Genomic DNA, 14,765 nt, shown 5'->3' on the forward strand with positions numbered 1-14,765 from the left:
TGCTCTGGCCTAAGTCAGCTGGGTTGTAAGAACCCCTTCCAGAAAGAAGAGAAATGAAGCAGTAGAATGAAACTCTTAATAGGAAGTTACAAGATACAGATATTCCTAGTAAATTCAGAGGGAGAGAACACAAGGTCTTTGTTCTCAGTATATTAGAGTCACCGTTAACAAGACTGTTTTCCTATTACCTTGTCTAATATGCATTGCTTCCTCTGGGGAAAGTGAAAAACTGGAAGGATGAGGACCTAGGTGACTAAGATAAGCTGGTGATGATATTGAAGGGACAAAACTTTGATGGTTAGAGGAACCCAGCCGAGAAAAGGAAAAGATAACACAGCTCTTGCTAACTCAAAATTTTACTTGCAGCTGATCCTACCTGCTCTTCCAATCCAGAGGCCAAAGCAGTTGTCATTTAGCAATTCAGGTCTCAAAAGTAAGGAGTTAACATCAAGAGATGTTTAATCAATCATCTAGTCAATAAATATTTGGGAGTCTGGGAAGAGCTATTTACTGGGCTGAGGCCACAAATAATAATGGGAGGACCACTGCATGTTGAAATGAGGCCAACAAACAGGTAGAAATCATCATCCCTCACAGAGTTTGTACCTATGGTTGTTAAAATGTTACAGGGTAAGTGCACTTCGTTTTGAATCTGGCAGTTATAATGCCATGTTCCTTTGAATGAAATGAAATGGCAGGTGAGAATTTTCAGCATACACAGAGCTTCCTCACCACCTTCTCTCTCCCCTATTGTTCTGCAGCACCCACTGCCCAGCCCAGGGACTCTGGCAGGGAATGCATCGACCAGCCAGAGCTGGCCAACTGTGATTTGATCCTGCAGGCCCAGCTCTGTGGCAATGAGTATTACTCCAGCTTCTGCTGTGCCAGCTGTTCCCGTTTCCAGCCTCATGCTCAGCCCATCTGGCAGTAGAGATGAAGGCCAGCTCCAGCCCCAATCCAAAATAGTTCACAGGGCTGGGGAGAAAGGAACATGGACTCTTGGCTTCCTCTCTGGCTGGCAAACAGAGTTATCGTCTGGAATACATTAGCCCTTTCAAAAACCCACCCAAACAGCAGCAAGTACCAGCTTCCCTCTGTAGCTTTCATCAGTGTTTGCATCTCTGACATAAACATAGGCTGCTGTTGTCAGGAAGAGCAATTATCTGTTTGGTTAAGAACAACCTTTACTTTTTAAAGGTTTCCTTTATAATTTGTTAGGAATAGTCCAATGCTTTTTTTTTTTTTTTTTGAGACAGAGTTTCACTCTTGCTGCCCAGGCTGCAGTGCAATGGTGTGATCTTGCCTCACTGTAACCTCTGCCTCCCAGGTTCAAGTTGATTCTCCTGTGTCAGCCTCCAAGTAGCTGGGATTACAGATGCCCCACCAGCATGCCTGGCTAACTTTATATTTTTAGTAGAGATGGGGCTTCACCATGTTGGCCAGGCTGGTCTCAAACTCCTGACCTCAGGTGATCCACCCGCCTTGGCCTCCCAAAGTGCTGGGATTACGGGTGTGAGCCACCATGTTTGGGTTGGCCATCAATGTGCTTTTTCTCCGAGACCGAGTTTTGCTCTTGTTGCCCAGGCTGGAGTACAATGGCACACTCGGCTCACTGCAACCTCCGCCTCCCAGGTTCAAGCGATTCTCCTGCCTCAGCCTCCTGCATAGCTGGGATTACAGGCATGTGCCACCACGCATGGCTAATTTTGTATTTTTAGTAGATGTGGGGATTCTCCATGTTGGTCAGGCTGGTTGCAATAACTCCCGACCTCAGGTGATCCACCTGCCTTGGCCTCGCAAAGTGCTGGAATTATAGGTGTGAGCTCCCGTGCCTGGCCCATCAATGGCGTTTTAAAGCTAGCTATCAGGGTTCCACTTGATTTAAAGCTGGGCAGGGACATGTGTAATGATTTCAAAGTTAACACCTGTTTTCTAAGGGGAATGCCAACTCCTGCTGTATCAGGAAAGTATTCTGTCCTAGAACCAACCATAGTTCATTCTTCTAGTCTCTTTCACCCTTCTAGGCAGTGCTGCAATCAGCTCTAAATCCGGTGCAGAGGGTTAACAGCATAACCCTTGTTGGCAAAAAATGGAATAGATGTAAGACCTCAGCGATTTGGGATGAAACAGCTGCAGGTAGCACTGTTACCAGAGCATGAAAGAACTGGAAAAGCTCCTTACATCATCGAGAATGTTGGACCTTCAAGGACGCAAAGCTGGCTGTGAAGGTTCATCTGACACCTGTATAAAGCTGACCAGCCTGCTCTGTACAGTGACAATGAAGAGCCCCTCTCTTACCTTAAGTAGGAATCTGTGAAGAAAAATTCTTGCTGCCAGAGAAAAATCAGAATGTTATTAAAAACAGCATTAGCAGGATGGAGATACCAATGGGGAAGGGTTGTGGGCAATGTAGTAACAGGGAAATGGTTTCAGAAATGGCTTGAGTTGGAAGACCTCATGCTTCATCTCTCAGAACCTCTAATTCTTTTTGCTAAAACAAAAGGCATGAATTCTATGAGCTTCCAAGTCCCTTTCCACTTTAACCTTCTACTTTAACCTTCTACAACTCTTCCAGAGGACTGCCTAGTAGCAAAGGTTATTCCTGGACACAGGAAAGACAGGCATTACAGGGACCAAAGCTCTGAAAGGTGACTTTTATTACCAAACACACTGGATGGAAAAGGGACAAACCACATCATGGGTGAGTGATACTTCTCAGTCTACTACTCATTCAACAAATGAAACATGGGCTGGGGCAGAGGTCTTTTTTCACCTAATAGTGGAAAAATACTGAAGAGCATCCACGTTCACTTACCATGGCTGATTTTGCCACAGAAATTGGAAAATAAAGGCCACTTTCTTGGAGTTCCCAGTTTAATTAAATCAGAATTTGGCCTATTGGTATAAACACATCACAAGGTAAGTTTGAGGTTAACTAGCAGCTAATTAGTTCTAATAACAGAACCAGTCACAGAATAGTGGGCTAAGATTAGAGGTATAACTCATTCTAGGCCAGTGGGTCACAACTTTTTACCATATTGTGAGTTTAAAAAAAAACACGGTGAAACCCCGTCTCCACTAAAAATACAAAAAAAAATTAGCCAGGCGTGGTGGCACGCGCCTGAGGTATAACTCATTCTAGGCCAGTGGGTCACAACTTTTTACCATATTGTGAGTTTAAAAAAAAAACACGGTGAAACCCCGTCTCCACTAAAAATACAAAAAAAAATTAGCCAGGCGTGGTGGCACGCGCCTGTGGTCCCAGCTACTTGGGAGGCTGAGGCAGAAGAATTGCTTGAACCCTGGAGGTGGAGGTTGCAGTGAGCCGAGATTGCACCACTGCACTCCAGCCTGGTGACAGAGCCAGACTCTGTCTCAAAACAAAAACAAAAACACAACACAACACAACCTGGGGGGGCGGTCCCCCTGCCCACTAAAATTTTGATTTAACTGATCTGGAATATAGGCCAGCCATTAAGATTTTAAAAAATATCCCCAAGTGATTCTACTGCATAGCCCAGGTTGAGAAGTACTGCTCCACTCTTGGGGTGGGGTTGAGATTCTGAATTTCTAACCAGCTCCTAGGTGAAGTCTATGCCTTTGTTCCAGACCACACTTTGAGCAGCAAGAATCTGACTTTAGAGAAACACTCAGGATTAACTTAAGCTTAAAAAGTATGAATGAAAATATGAATCTTAAGGGTATTTTTCTAGTCACGAAATTAGGGATTTGCAGCAGCAGAATGGAGAGAGAGTAAGACCAAAAGAACTAAAAGTAAATTCATTTACTAATAAAGGGGAAAGAACAGCCCTTCATGGGCAAAAGCTTCTACCACGAACATTTATTTTTGTTAAAGCAGATTATAAATTCTCATCAGTACAAATATATATATAACTTACATTTGATTGTAAGGCCAACGTTCAAAAGTAAAAATGAGATGAGATCTCTTATTGTTATCCGAGGTCAAGTGGCTGCAACTGGCCAAGGGATGTTCTCACCAAAAGGGGGTTTAGGGGTAAGAGGACATACACAAAGCTAACAAAACCAGAATCCCCATCCCCACAAAACTCATGGGAACAAAATTTAAAGGATAAAACAAAACCCACATTACAAACCAATATGGTAACCTGTGTTCCCTTCTATGGTGTGATTATGTCACTGTTACCTTAGTGTTAAAGGATTAACATAAGGAAATTGCAGCAATATAAAGATAATATATATTCTCTATAGAGCATATTTAGATTGATTCCATTAAAATAATGACATTAGAATTCCATCATAGGTTTAAAACCAGGACAATACTGCTTTTCCTTTATTTAAAAAAACTACAACCTAGTGACTGTATTGGTCATAAGCATGATTGTTGTTGCAATGTACTACTTACAATGAATGACAGCAAACAAGCTAGGAATCCTCTCTGCAGCTTCCAGCCTTTCCTCTTTTTACTTCAGTAGGCATCAATGATAAATCAATCTTATGTACAATTTCTTACAACTAACCCCTTTACCTTTGGCAAGATTACTTACAACTCATACAACTTTTTAATATCTGAGAACTATTTAAAATATTCTAAATGCATAAAAATAAAGATTTTGGCTTTTGATATATATTTATAATATTTATTCTGTTACTCAAAATGGAAGCTCAACTACTCCCCCAAAATAATATAGCTCTGCTCGGCAGTTGCTGATATGTCCTCCCGGGAATTCTGGCAGCATAGCCTGCCCCTCTCTTCCCTAGCCTGAGCACAGACCACGCTGTTCTTGATCTCTAATACAGGCCATTACTGACAGGAGGCAGGTGAATGGCCTGTAAAAGGGAGATTGCTTTGCTTCCTGTTGGGTTTTATACTTCAGTAAATGTGCTTTGAATATAGATTCTTATTCAGATACTTTTGCCTCTCTGTTGCTAGAGATTTGTAAGGGGTGAGGGAAGAGGGCGTACAGACAGCAACATTTCCTTGACTTCTTTAGCCTAACTGCAAGGCAGCTTCTTTCTAGGAATGGTTTTTCCCACGTCTTTCAAAATCACACCTCACAGTACTCTGGGCCTAGACTTGTTCCTAGGGACCTCTGGGATTAGTGAAAAGAGTACTAATCAGGAAACAAAGTGTGTTTTGCTCCTTTGACCTCCACCCACTGCTCCCTGTATGTATGGACAAGATACATAGCCCTAGGGATTGCTTAAAGTTCAATTTCAAATGTCTTTTGTAAGTCACTGGAGAAAGGGTTGGTAGGGGAGGGATTAGTACGCTGCTTGGACTTGTTTTCCAATGCAGCCCACTGGGCTTCAAAAGGATCCACTGGGCAAGTGCTTATAGGAACCTCTGGATGCTTGTCTCCTGAGGCCAAACTGCCATCATCTACACCATTGAAAGCTGCAGAACCGTTGAGGTGCTGAGCAGGAGGCTTAAAGAAGGGACTGGTGGTAGCACTGCTTGCCTCATAGTGAGGGAATGTCTGCTGCTTGACCAGGCTGGGTGACTGATGGGGGTGGGCAGCCTGAGGATGACTTGCAGTGCCAAACACGTTGGCTACCATTTGGGAGGGAGTGATACCCACCACAGGCACATTAGGGGCTGGATAGGGCATTCCATTGGCCACAGGATAGGACTGGGTAGGGACAAAGGCTGGCTGCAGGGCTGGGACCACACCCACTGGCACAGGTTGAGAGGTGAGGAATGCATTCCCTTGGAAAGGCGGTGCTGGCTGGGAGATGGCAGTGGGTGGAGGAGGCTGGAGAACTGGCTGCAGAGGAGCAGCTGAGACCTGGGGCTGCTGAGCCCGGACACTCTTAGACACCTCTTCTAACCATCGGTCGGCCTCAGAGGGAGTACGTCTATGACCAGCCTGGAAGAGACCTGGAGAGGCAGCACCAGAAGATTGACCCCACTCAGTCCCTGGAACCAACAAGATGAGAGACAAAAGAATCAGTTAGGGGTGCCTTTCTTTACCTTATAATCTTGGTTATTTGAATGATCCTTACATGTGCAACATGTCCTCAGTGGGACATTTTGTGGTTTAGTAGGTAAGAGGAAAAACTCTATTACCAACTGAGATTTTGTGGTAGGATGAAGAAAACCTGTCAGACCATGCTGCTGTGTCAGCCAGACTGAAGCACTGTCTAGATATAGCTCAAATGAATTAAACCAAGGCAGCTGACTGATGTCAGAAATCCCTCCCTGTTGCTATGGCTCATCCACAATACAGAAACTAGCTGGTTGTGGTGGTTCCCACATGTAATCCCAGCTACTTGTGAGGCTGAGGCAGAAGGACGGCTTGAGCCCAAGAGTTCAAGACTGCAGTGACCTATGACTGTGCCACTGCACTCTGGCCTGGGGAACACAGTGAGAACTCTATTTAAAAAAAAAAAAAAAAAAAAAGGGCCAGGCACGGTGGCTCAGACCTGTAATCCCAGCACTTTGGGAGGCCAAGGCGTGTGGATCATGAGGTCAAGATCATCCTGGCCAACATGGTGAAACTTATCTCTACTAAAAATACAAAAATTAGCTAGGTGTGGTAGCGGGTGCCTGTAGTCCCAGCTACTCGGGAGGCTGAGGCAGGAGAATTGCTTGAACCTGGGACACAGAGGTTGCAGTGGGCTGAGATCATGCCACTGCACTCCAGCCTGGTGACAGAGCAAGACTCTGTCTCGGAAAAAAAAAACAAAACTAGCTTGCACATCCTCTAACGGGTCCAAGGCAATTCATCTTCTGCTCAACAGAGCAAAAAGAAAATAACCAGTGACCTGGCCGTATCTTGCTGGCCCCTGCCTGGCTTCCAGAAATAGGTTGTCTTTCTGGTGAACTGCACACAAAAACCACACACAAAAAAATCTTTTTGGTTTTATAATTAACAGATGTTCATTATAGAAAAACTAGAAAGTACAAAAAAGCAAAAGTAAAGTGCTTTTTGTAGCACTTTTTGTAGGCCTCCTACTGTAGCAGCCAAGGCCCCTACTTTTTTTCTTTTTTTGAGACAGAGTCTATGTCATCACCCAGGCTGGAGTGCAGTGACGTGATCTTGGCTTACGGCAACCTCCGCCTCCCAGGTTCAAGCAATTCTTCTGCCTCAGCCTCCTGAGTAGCTGGGATTATAGGCGCCCGCCACCACATCCAGCTAATTTTTGTATTCTTAGTAGAGATAGACTTTCACTGTGTTGGCCAGGCTGGTCTCAAACTCCTGACCTTGTGTTCTGCCTGCCTCGGCCTCCCAAAGTTGTGAGCCACTGTGTCCAGCCAGGAACCCCTCTTTCTACAGGCATGTCTGCACATCACCAAATCTGGTGATGGATTCTCTGAAGTGGGGCCCTCGAATCTGTATTTTATAAAAGCTCTATAAGTGGTTCGGTTCCATCCTAACAACTATCAGTCTGATCTCTTGCTCTCCTTCACCATCCTTTCTTATATAAGGAGCTTATTTCCAGGAGGGAACATACTTTTCCTGAAAGGATTCCTCCTTAGTTCCCACTCAGCTAAAAGGCTGATTTTTAGAACCAGGGTCACTTATCTGATCCCAGAATCCTCAACACCATCTGTGGCCACCTTACCCGAACATGTGGCTGCAATTTCCTTGTTAGCAGCATCAGGGGCATGGGCCCAAGGGTTGGTTTCACGCACAGGCATTGCTACGGGTGCTAGAGCAGTATGGGCTGGCTTAGCAGCAAGCACATGGAAGGCTGAGTCAGTGCCATTAGCTACAATGGGAGCAGACAACATCAATGAAGTTAATTCATGCAGGGTGTACAAGTGACCCCTTGGAGCTGGGTCAAGTCAGGTGAATGCACAATACTGGTGGAATGGTTAAGAGAGAAGAGTTAACCATGGGATAACCCTGATATCTTGCATTGGATGTACATACCATTAGGCAAAAAGGGAATTAGAGGTTGTAATTTTTAAATGGTTATATAGATATAGTCAAATGACTGTTCAAGCCTACAAAAACAATTTCAAATTAAGGTGAACAGAGCTGCTTTGTCTTAGGAGTAGCAAAAAAAAAAAAAAATTCTAGATATAGATTAATTAGTGTTTGGCATAATGAAGTAGGTATAGCATTTCCCTCTTCTTCATTTTTCCAAAAAGTCAAATTATGTCATCAATAATAATGGGTTAAAAATAGGCCAGGCATGGTGGCTCATGCCTGTCATCCCAGCACTATGGGAGGCTGAGGCAGGTAGATCACTTGAGGTTAGGAGTTGGAGACCAGCCTGGCCAACATGGCAAAACCCCATCTCTACTACAAAAATTAGCTGGGCGTGGTGGCGTGCACTATGTAATCTTGCTACTAGGGAGGCTGAGGCAGGAAAATCGCTTGAACCTGGGAGGTGGAAGTTGCAATGAGTCAAGATTGCACCACTGCATTCCAGCCTGGGCAACAGAGCAAGACTGTCTCAAAAAAAAAAAAAAAAAAAAAAAATACTCCTTGTTTCCTCTTCAGAAGTTAAAACGTGTATATATAATGATTCATCATTATGTGCTAGGTATTATGCTAATATTTTATATGCATCATCTCATTTAATTCTCTCAAAAACCCCATGAGTCTGGTATTATCCCTATTTGTAATTTGCTACAGAAATAACTTCAACTCTTTTTTGAAGGGTTTTTTAAGCTCTCCTGGTAACTCTCAGAACATTTTTTTTTTACAACGATTTTTCCCCTCTGTGATGTTCATAATATCACAAAGCACCTACTATTCTTTCCTTATCTCCCTTTATTAAAATCTGCTAACCCTTGTTCCTTTTATTCCAGATATATAGATTAGTTTCTACTCCTTAGCCCAATTCTTAATAACATTTAGTATGGTGTAGACAAGCACCTTCCCCTGACCTACAATATAATCATTTCTTTTTTAGGACTGGACAGCCATGCCTATGCTGTTGGTACTATTTACCTAGGGACTGTCTAAAAGACTTTTTGCCTTTGCTTTTTTGGTGGCAAAAAAAATTTTTTTCACCTAGAAACTGGGAGCCCTTAAAAGTCAGGGAAGGGAAACTGAAATATTCTATTCAATTTTGTACACTTAGTGCCTTATAGACAGGCAGAATCAGCAGAATGTAATGGGTGCCATATTCAGGAAGATCTGTAAATCCTGGCTGTACGATTTGGGCAATTTACTTATCCTCTCTGAGCCTCTCTCTCTTTTTTTCATCTGTAACACCTACCTCACAGGGTTGTTGTGGGGATTAAATGAGATAATGCATGAATCCCTACTACAATGTGGCAAGCAATGTGTAAGTGCTCAATAAATTGTGCCTATTATTATTGGTATTATAAATGTTTGTTAGATAACATGAAAAGCCATTTGACACACATGACTATGAAGGTTTATTAAAAAAAAAAAAAAAAAAAAAAAAGGCCCTTGGAGGAAAACCATGTAGTTCTTCCAGTAGAAGCATGGCACTGTCTCCAGAGTAAAACTTTCTCTGAGTTCTCTTTCAAAAGAAATGGAAAAACAGCAATTACAGCAGCTCAAATTCTAGAAGTCTGTAATTTAAGTTACACAAATTCTTTGCTGGCCTCCGAGTCAATATCCACTATTTAGTCAGTATCTCTGAAAACAACTTGTAACTCTTCAATGCCACAAAGGTAAATTTTAAGACATTTGTTATAGAAGATGAACTAAAGAGCTCAAAGGAGTACCTTTTTCTTTATGAGCCTTTCTGACAGGGTAGAGACTAGGTGAGTCCAGGGCTTCTCAACTTTGGCACCACTGACATTTTGGGCTGGATAATCTTTTGTTGTGGGTACTGTCCTCTACAGTGAACGATGTTTAGTGGCATTCTTAGCCTCTAACCAGATGCCAGTAACAACCTCCCTAACCCCCAACTTGTAAAGGCCCAAAATGTCTCCAGACAGTGAATGACAAATTTTGCCCCTGGTTGAGAACCACTACACTAAAGAAAGCATAACCTTTGAAACAATTCTGATGACTACTGCTTCTGGACAACTGGCTGGGTAGGCTGAGCCTTAACAGTCAAGTGGCAAATAAAGCAGTAAGTTGGGACTATAGATATTCCTTATAGAATGGGGTGAAAGATGGGGCACATGCAAAATGAAAAACACAGACATCTTAGAAAACAGGAAGGGAACAAAGCACAAAGACATCGTCGAATAGAGAAATCAATGAATCTAAGACATCAAATAGAGAAGTTAATGGGTCTGTCCAGCTATTGGGAAGCTCAGAATGCCAACTTACAGTTAGTGAGCAGTATACTAAAAGTACTGCTTGTAAAGAGAACAGCTGAGCAGGTCAGAGGGCACCAACCTTGGAAGGTAGGAGATTGTGGTGCCACCACTGTCACTGGTTTGGTCATCGGAGCAGATGAGAAGGGGTCCTCAGGTGTGCTGAAGGCATTGGTAATCTGTGAGCACAGGGAGCTGATGCTCTCTGCCTCCCCTTCTACCTCTGGCACTGCAAGGCAAACAGAAAATGGCTCCAGAGAGAAAAATTGAATAATCCTGAAATTTAATAGTAAGACGCAAGCTGGCATTTTATACTGTATCTCTTGTTTATGGAAGAAAAGGCTCAATTAACTGTCTGGTGGGGCTACAAAAGCAGCTTCAAAACATTTACCAAAATTTCACTGGGTTTTCAGATGGGAAAGTATAAAATGTCAACAATTAATGTACTAAGGTACATCTTCCTCCCTTACAAATCCCCAAATCACTTCATTTCCTTTTTTTTTTTTTGAGACAGAGTCTCGCTCTGTTGCTCAGACTGGAATGCAGTGGCACCATCTCGGCTCACTGCAACCAACCTCCGCCTCCCGGGTTCAAGTGATTCTTGTGCCTCAGCCTCTTGAGTAGCTGGGACTACAGGTGTGCACCACCACACCTGGATAATTTTTTGTATTTTTAGTAGAGACGGGGTTTCACCACGTAGGCCAGGATGGTCTCGATCTCCTGACCTGGTGATCCACCCGCCCCAGCCTCCCAAAATGTTGGGATTACAGGCATGAGCCACTGCGCCCAGCTATCTCCTCTTCTTATAACACTGTTGGGAATCTGTCCTTTTTGTGCCAAGATGTTCAGCTAGCCAGATCTTTCTAGAAGACATCTGCAACCTATATGCCTTCCAAGGTGTTCTCAAGGCTGTGATCTGAATTAGGTTCTGGAGCCTTTAGTACTTGTCAGAAAAATGGGTTAAAAAGTCTGGGGCACTAGTGGATGCTTACTGTTTTTCTCTGTAACAAACTATGACAATGTCATCAATCTCATTTTTCTTCACAGTCTTCAGTACTAAGCATACGATCTATGATAACATGAAAAAGTGAGCAGAGGTGTAGGATTCTAGGGCCTTTATTCTTAATACTGACTCTAGGATACTTTTGTATCAGTGAGGAAGCTAATTATGTGAGCTAAAGATCTGTTTGCTCATCTGTAAAGAGAATAATAGTTTTTATTTCCTGTCTGCCCCAGAGGGAGACTTAAATGAGGTACCTCAATTAAGAACTGAAAAGACCCTCTGTAGTCATCTAGTCCAATTATTCTTTAGGCCTAGTTTCATCTGTCAGATGAACTTAACTCTCTGTACTTTTATACCATCAGCAGGAATGGCCTGAGACAGAGTTTCCTCATATTCTGTTATAGCAATGACTTGACATGTCTCGGAGGGAGGTAAAATAGAGCCCAACAAAAGCACTGACCAGATCTAATACTTTAGCTACAGATTTTATGATAAGGATAGACCTATAGGGGCTGGCATAGTTGTACAGAGGCCACACAAAGGCCTGTGGGATGGTTCTGAAAGGTAATGAATATTTGTGAACAAGTCCACTGTCTGTGATGAACAACAGATCTTAGATGTACACGAGAGACCTATCTAGAGTTTCCTCCCTATGGAGCCAACCAGCCAGAAGGACAATGAGCACATATCCATTTCTTCTGCTGATAATACTATGTGTTTCTAAGTCCTCTTTAATTAATTCCCTGCTGGGTCCCAAAAGGCAGAATAAGAATGGAAACTTGAGACCCTTGATGTTTGGAAGGAGGTTGGCTGAGAGGTAGTGAGTGCACTTACATCGGGACAAACCACAAATCTTGTAGCTTAGGCTAGGAATTCCACATGGTTCTGCTGCCTGTTTGCTGAAGAGAAATTACTATTTCACATCCTCCTCCATGGACCTTAGTTTTCCCACAATGGGAAATGACAAAAGATACAACCATCAACCAACCTCAGGGAAAGAGGAATGGCTAGTTTAATGGGATTAGTGTCTCCATGGGAAGTGATGATAATGCTTCAGTGCTACAGTACCCAGTGAGTCAGGTAGATGCTACATTACCTGCGTTTTTAATGGGGAAATCAGTCTTCCTCTGCATAGTGGAAGGCAACTCATTGATGCGTAGGGATAGCTGGCGTTTAAAGGGTGACATCTTCTGGCTAAGAGCAGGAAATCCTCGGAAAGAGCCTTGGCGAGCAAGCTGTTCAATCGGAGCATGCCGGCGTGGGATGGCATGAGGATTGTTCATCTCCAGAGAGGCCGTGGCATCAGAAGTAGGAGAGGTGGGAGAGGATGGGGATGGGGCAGTGTTGCCAGGGGCCACTGATGAACCAACGACTATCTTATCTGTTTCAGCTCAAGAAAATAAAGAGAACGAAGACCTTAGCAATGTCTTCAAATAAATTGAGTTTACAGAGCCGACAAATTCGAAAGCCCTCTATGTCCTTTTACTCATTTTCTTCCCAATGTCCCTTAAAAGATAAGTTAGAAGTAGGGTTCAGATCTATTTTTCAGACAGATAAAAGGCTTAGTAACCTACTACATGTCACACAGCATATCTACTAAGACATAGATGTTAGATCTTTTATTCTCATTCAGTGATTTATAAATTAAGACTGTGAACAAGATCTTAAAAGCCCAGTTCCTATGAATTCCTAATATGTGGTCTTTTAAAGAATGATGATTCATGATTTTCAATGTTTATCTGTTAGGGGAGGAGAACTTTGGGAACTGCAGCGTAAGAAAGGTCTAAAGAAGCGTAAGTTTAACCATATATCTTTGATTAGGTGTCCAAGAATGTCATATAAAGCAGTCTTATTTATTTATTTTTTGAGATAGAGTTTCACTCTTTTTGCCCAGGCTGGAGTGCAATGGCTCAATCTTGGCTCATTGCAACCTACCTCTGCCTCCCAGGTTCAAGTGATTCTCCTGCCTCAGACTCCCAAGTAGCTGAGATTATAGGCATGTGCCACCAGGGCCAGCTAATTTTGTATTTTTAACGGACACAAGGTTTCACCATGTTGGCTAGGCTGGTCATGAAATCCTGATCTCAGATGATCTGCCTGCCTTGGCCTCCCAAAGTGCTGGGATTACAGGCGTAAGCAACCATGCCTGGCTTAAAGCAGTCTTTAAATCAAACATTTGTGGTTCACTTGAATAAAAGCATGCATAGTAAAATTTTGAATTGGATTAAATTTGATTAAATATAAGACTGTAGGTACCACTTGAGCCCCATTCTGATTGTGACAAATATCTACCACTGACTCACTCTCACAGTCCTTTGTAGATCTTGGGACTCAATCTCTTTGCAGTTGCTATGCATAACAATGAATATTATTTAGTGGTATTAAAGAACATGCTTAATTAGTGAAGAGTCTGAAGATCACTAAAGCATATTAAATAACAGCTATATAGGTTAAATTTTCTGGTACAGACTGCATGATTCCCCCACCCCCTTTGGCTTCCTGGTGCAAATATTTACAAGAAATGGAAAAAAAATCATAATAATTTCATTTCAAATAAAAATACGTATGCTTTTTTTATTGGGGGGGTGTTAAGAATTAGAGCTATTTGGGTCAGTATTAGATCAATGATGCTATCCAAAAGGGCTGGTTTAAGGCCGGGTGCAGTGGCTCACACCTGTAATCCCAGCATTTTGGGAGGTCAAGGCAGGCAGATCACCTGAGGTCAGAAGTTTGAGACCAGCCTGGCCAATGTGGCAAAAGCCTGTCTCTACTAAAAATACAAACATTAGCCAGGTGTGGTGGCATGCACCCGTAATCCCAGCTACTCAAGAGGTTGAGGCAGGAGAATCGCTTGAACCTGGGAAGTGGAGGGTGCAGTGAGCCAAGTTTGTGAGCCAAGATTGTGTCACTGCACTCCAGCTTGGCAACAGAACTAGAATCTGTCTCAAAAAAAAAAACAAACCAAACCAAAATACCAAAGAAAATGGGTGGTATAGAACTAAAAAGATAGAGTTAAAAAATGATCAAATATATATATATATACACATATATATATATATAGCATCTTATATAATAAATATATATTTAATATATTTGTAGTATTTTAAAATGTATATATAATTTTTTTCCAGAGACATGGTTTTGCTGTTACCCAGGCTGGAGGAGTGCAGTGGCATGATTACAGCTCACTGTAACCTTGTACTCCTGGGCTCCAGCAACCTGCTAGCCTCAGCTTCCCAAGCAGCTAGGAGTATAGGAGTGAACCACCAAATATGGGTAATTAAAATTTTTTTTTTTTAAATATTTTTTCTTGAGAGCCTCTACTTACAGGCAAATTTTTTTTTTTTTTTTTTTTTTTTTTTTTTTTTTTTTTAGGGGCAGGGTCTATGTTGCCCAGTCTGGTCACAAACTCCCAGCCTCAAGTGATCCTCCCTCAGCCTCCTAAAGTGTTGGGATTACAGGTGTGATCCCTGGCCTCAAAATTATATTAATGTCTATTAGTTAACCTGAATTGTTTGTGCTTTTCTTGTTGGTTTTAACCCTAGTTGTATACAAGAATGCAAAAATATTTTCAAGCCCTAT

The 14,765-nt window shown here is 42.5% G+C and overlaps 2 protein-coding genes across 9 annotated transcripts in view; one reads left to right on the forward strand and one right to left on the reverse strand.

Moving 5' to 3' along the window:
• PAPLN (papilin, proteoglycan like sulfated glycoprotein) overlaps positions 1-4,603 on the forward strand; it is a 51,003-nt gene extending 46,400 nt beyond the window's left edge. The window contains exon 26 of the mRNA XM_064375021.1: positions 762-4,603. Within this exon, the coding sequence (XP_064231091.1) occupies positions 762-931 (170 nt within the window). The 3' untranslated portion in view covers positions 932-4,603. The remainder of the gene's footprint in view (positions 1-761) is intronic.
• Positions 3,827-14,765, reverse strand: part of NUMB (NUMB endocytic adaptor protein) — a 176,359-nt gene continuing 165,420 nt past the window's right edge. For 3 of the 8 annotated variants that reach the window (XM_012438140.3, XM_012438142.3, XM_012438139.3), the window contains 4 exons: positions 12,280-12,573; positions 10,263-10,409; positions 7,549-7,695; positions 3,827-5,899 (listed from right to left, as the gene is read on the reverse strand). In XM_012438140.3, coding sequence (XP_012293563.2) covers positions 5,184-5,899; positions 7,549-7,695; positions 10,263-10,409; positions 12,280-12,573 — 1,304 coding nt within the window. In that variant the 3' untranslated portion in view covers positions 3,827-5,183. The remainder of the gene's footprint in view (positions 5,900-7,548; positions 7,696-10,262; positions 10,410-12,279; positions 12,574-14,765) is intronic. The other 5 variants (XM_012438147.3, XM_012438150.3, XM_012438146.3 and 2 more) reach the window with 2 other exon arrangements.

Source organism: Aotus nancymaae, unplaced genomic scaffold (assembly GCF_030222135.1).
Source record: "Aotus nancymaae isolate 86718 unplaced genomic scaffold, 86718_ANA_hifiasm-v0.15.2.pri h1tg000011l, whole genome shotgun sequence".
Lineage (NCBI taxonomy): Eukaryota > Metazoa > Chordata > Mammalia > Primates > Aotidae > Aotus > Aotus nancymaae.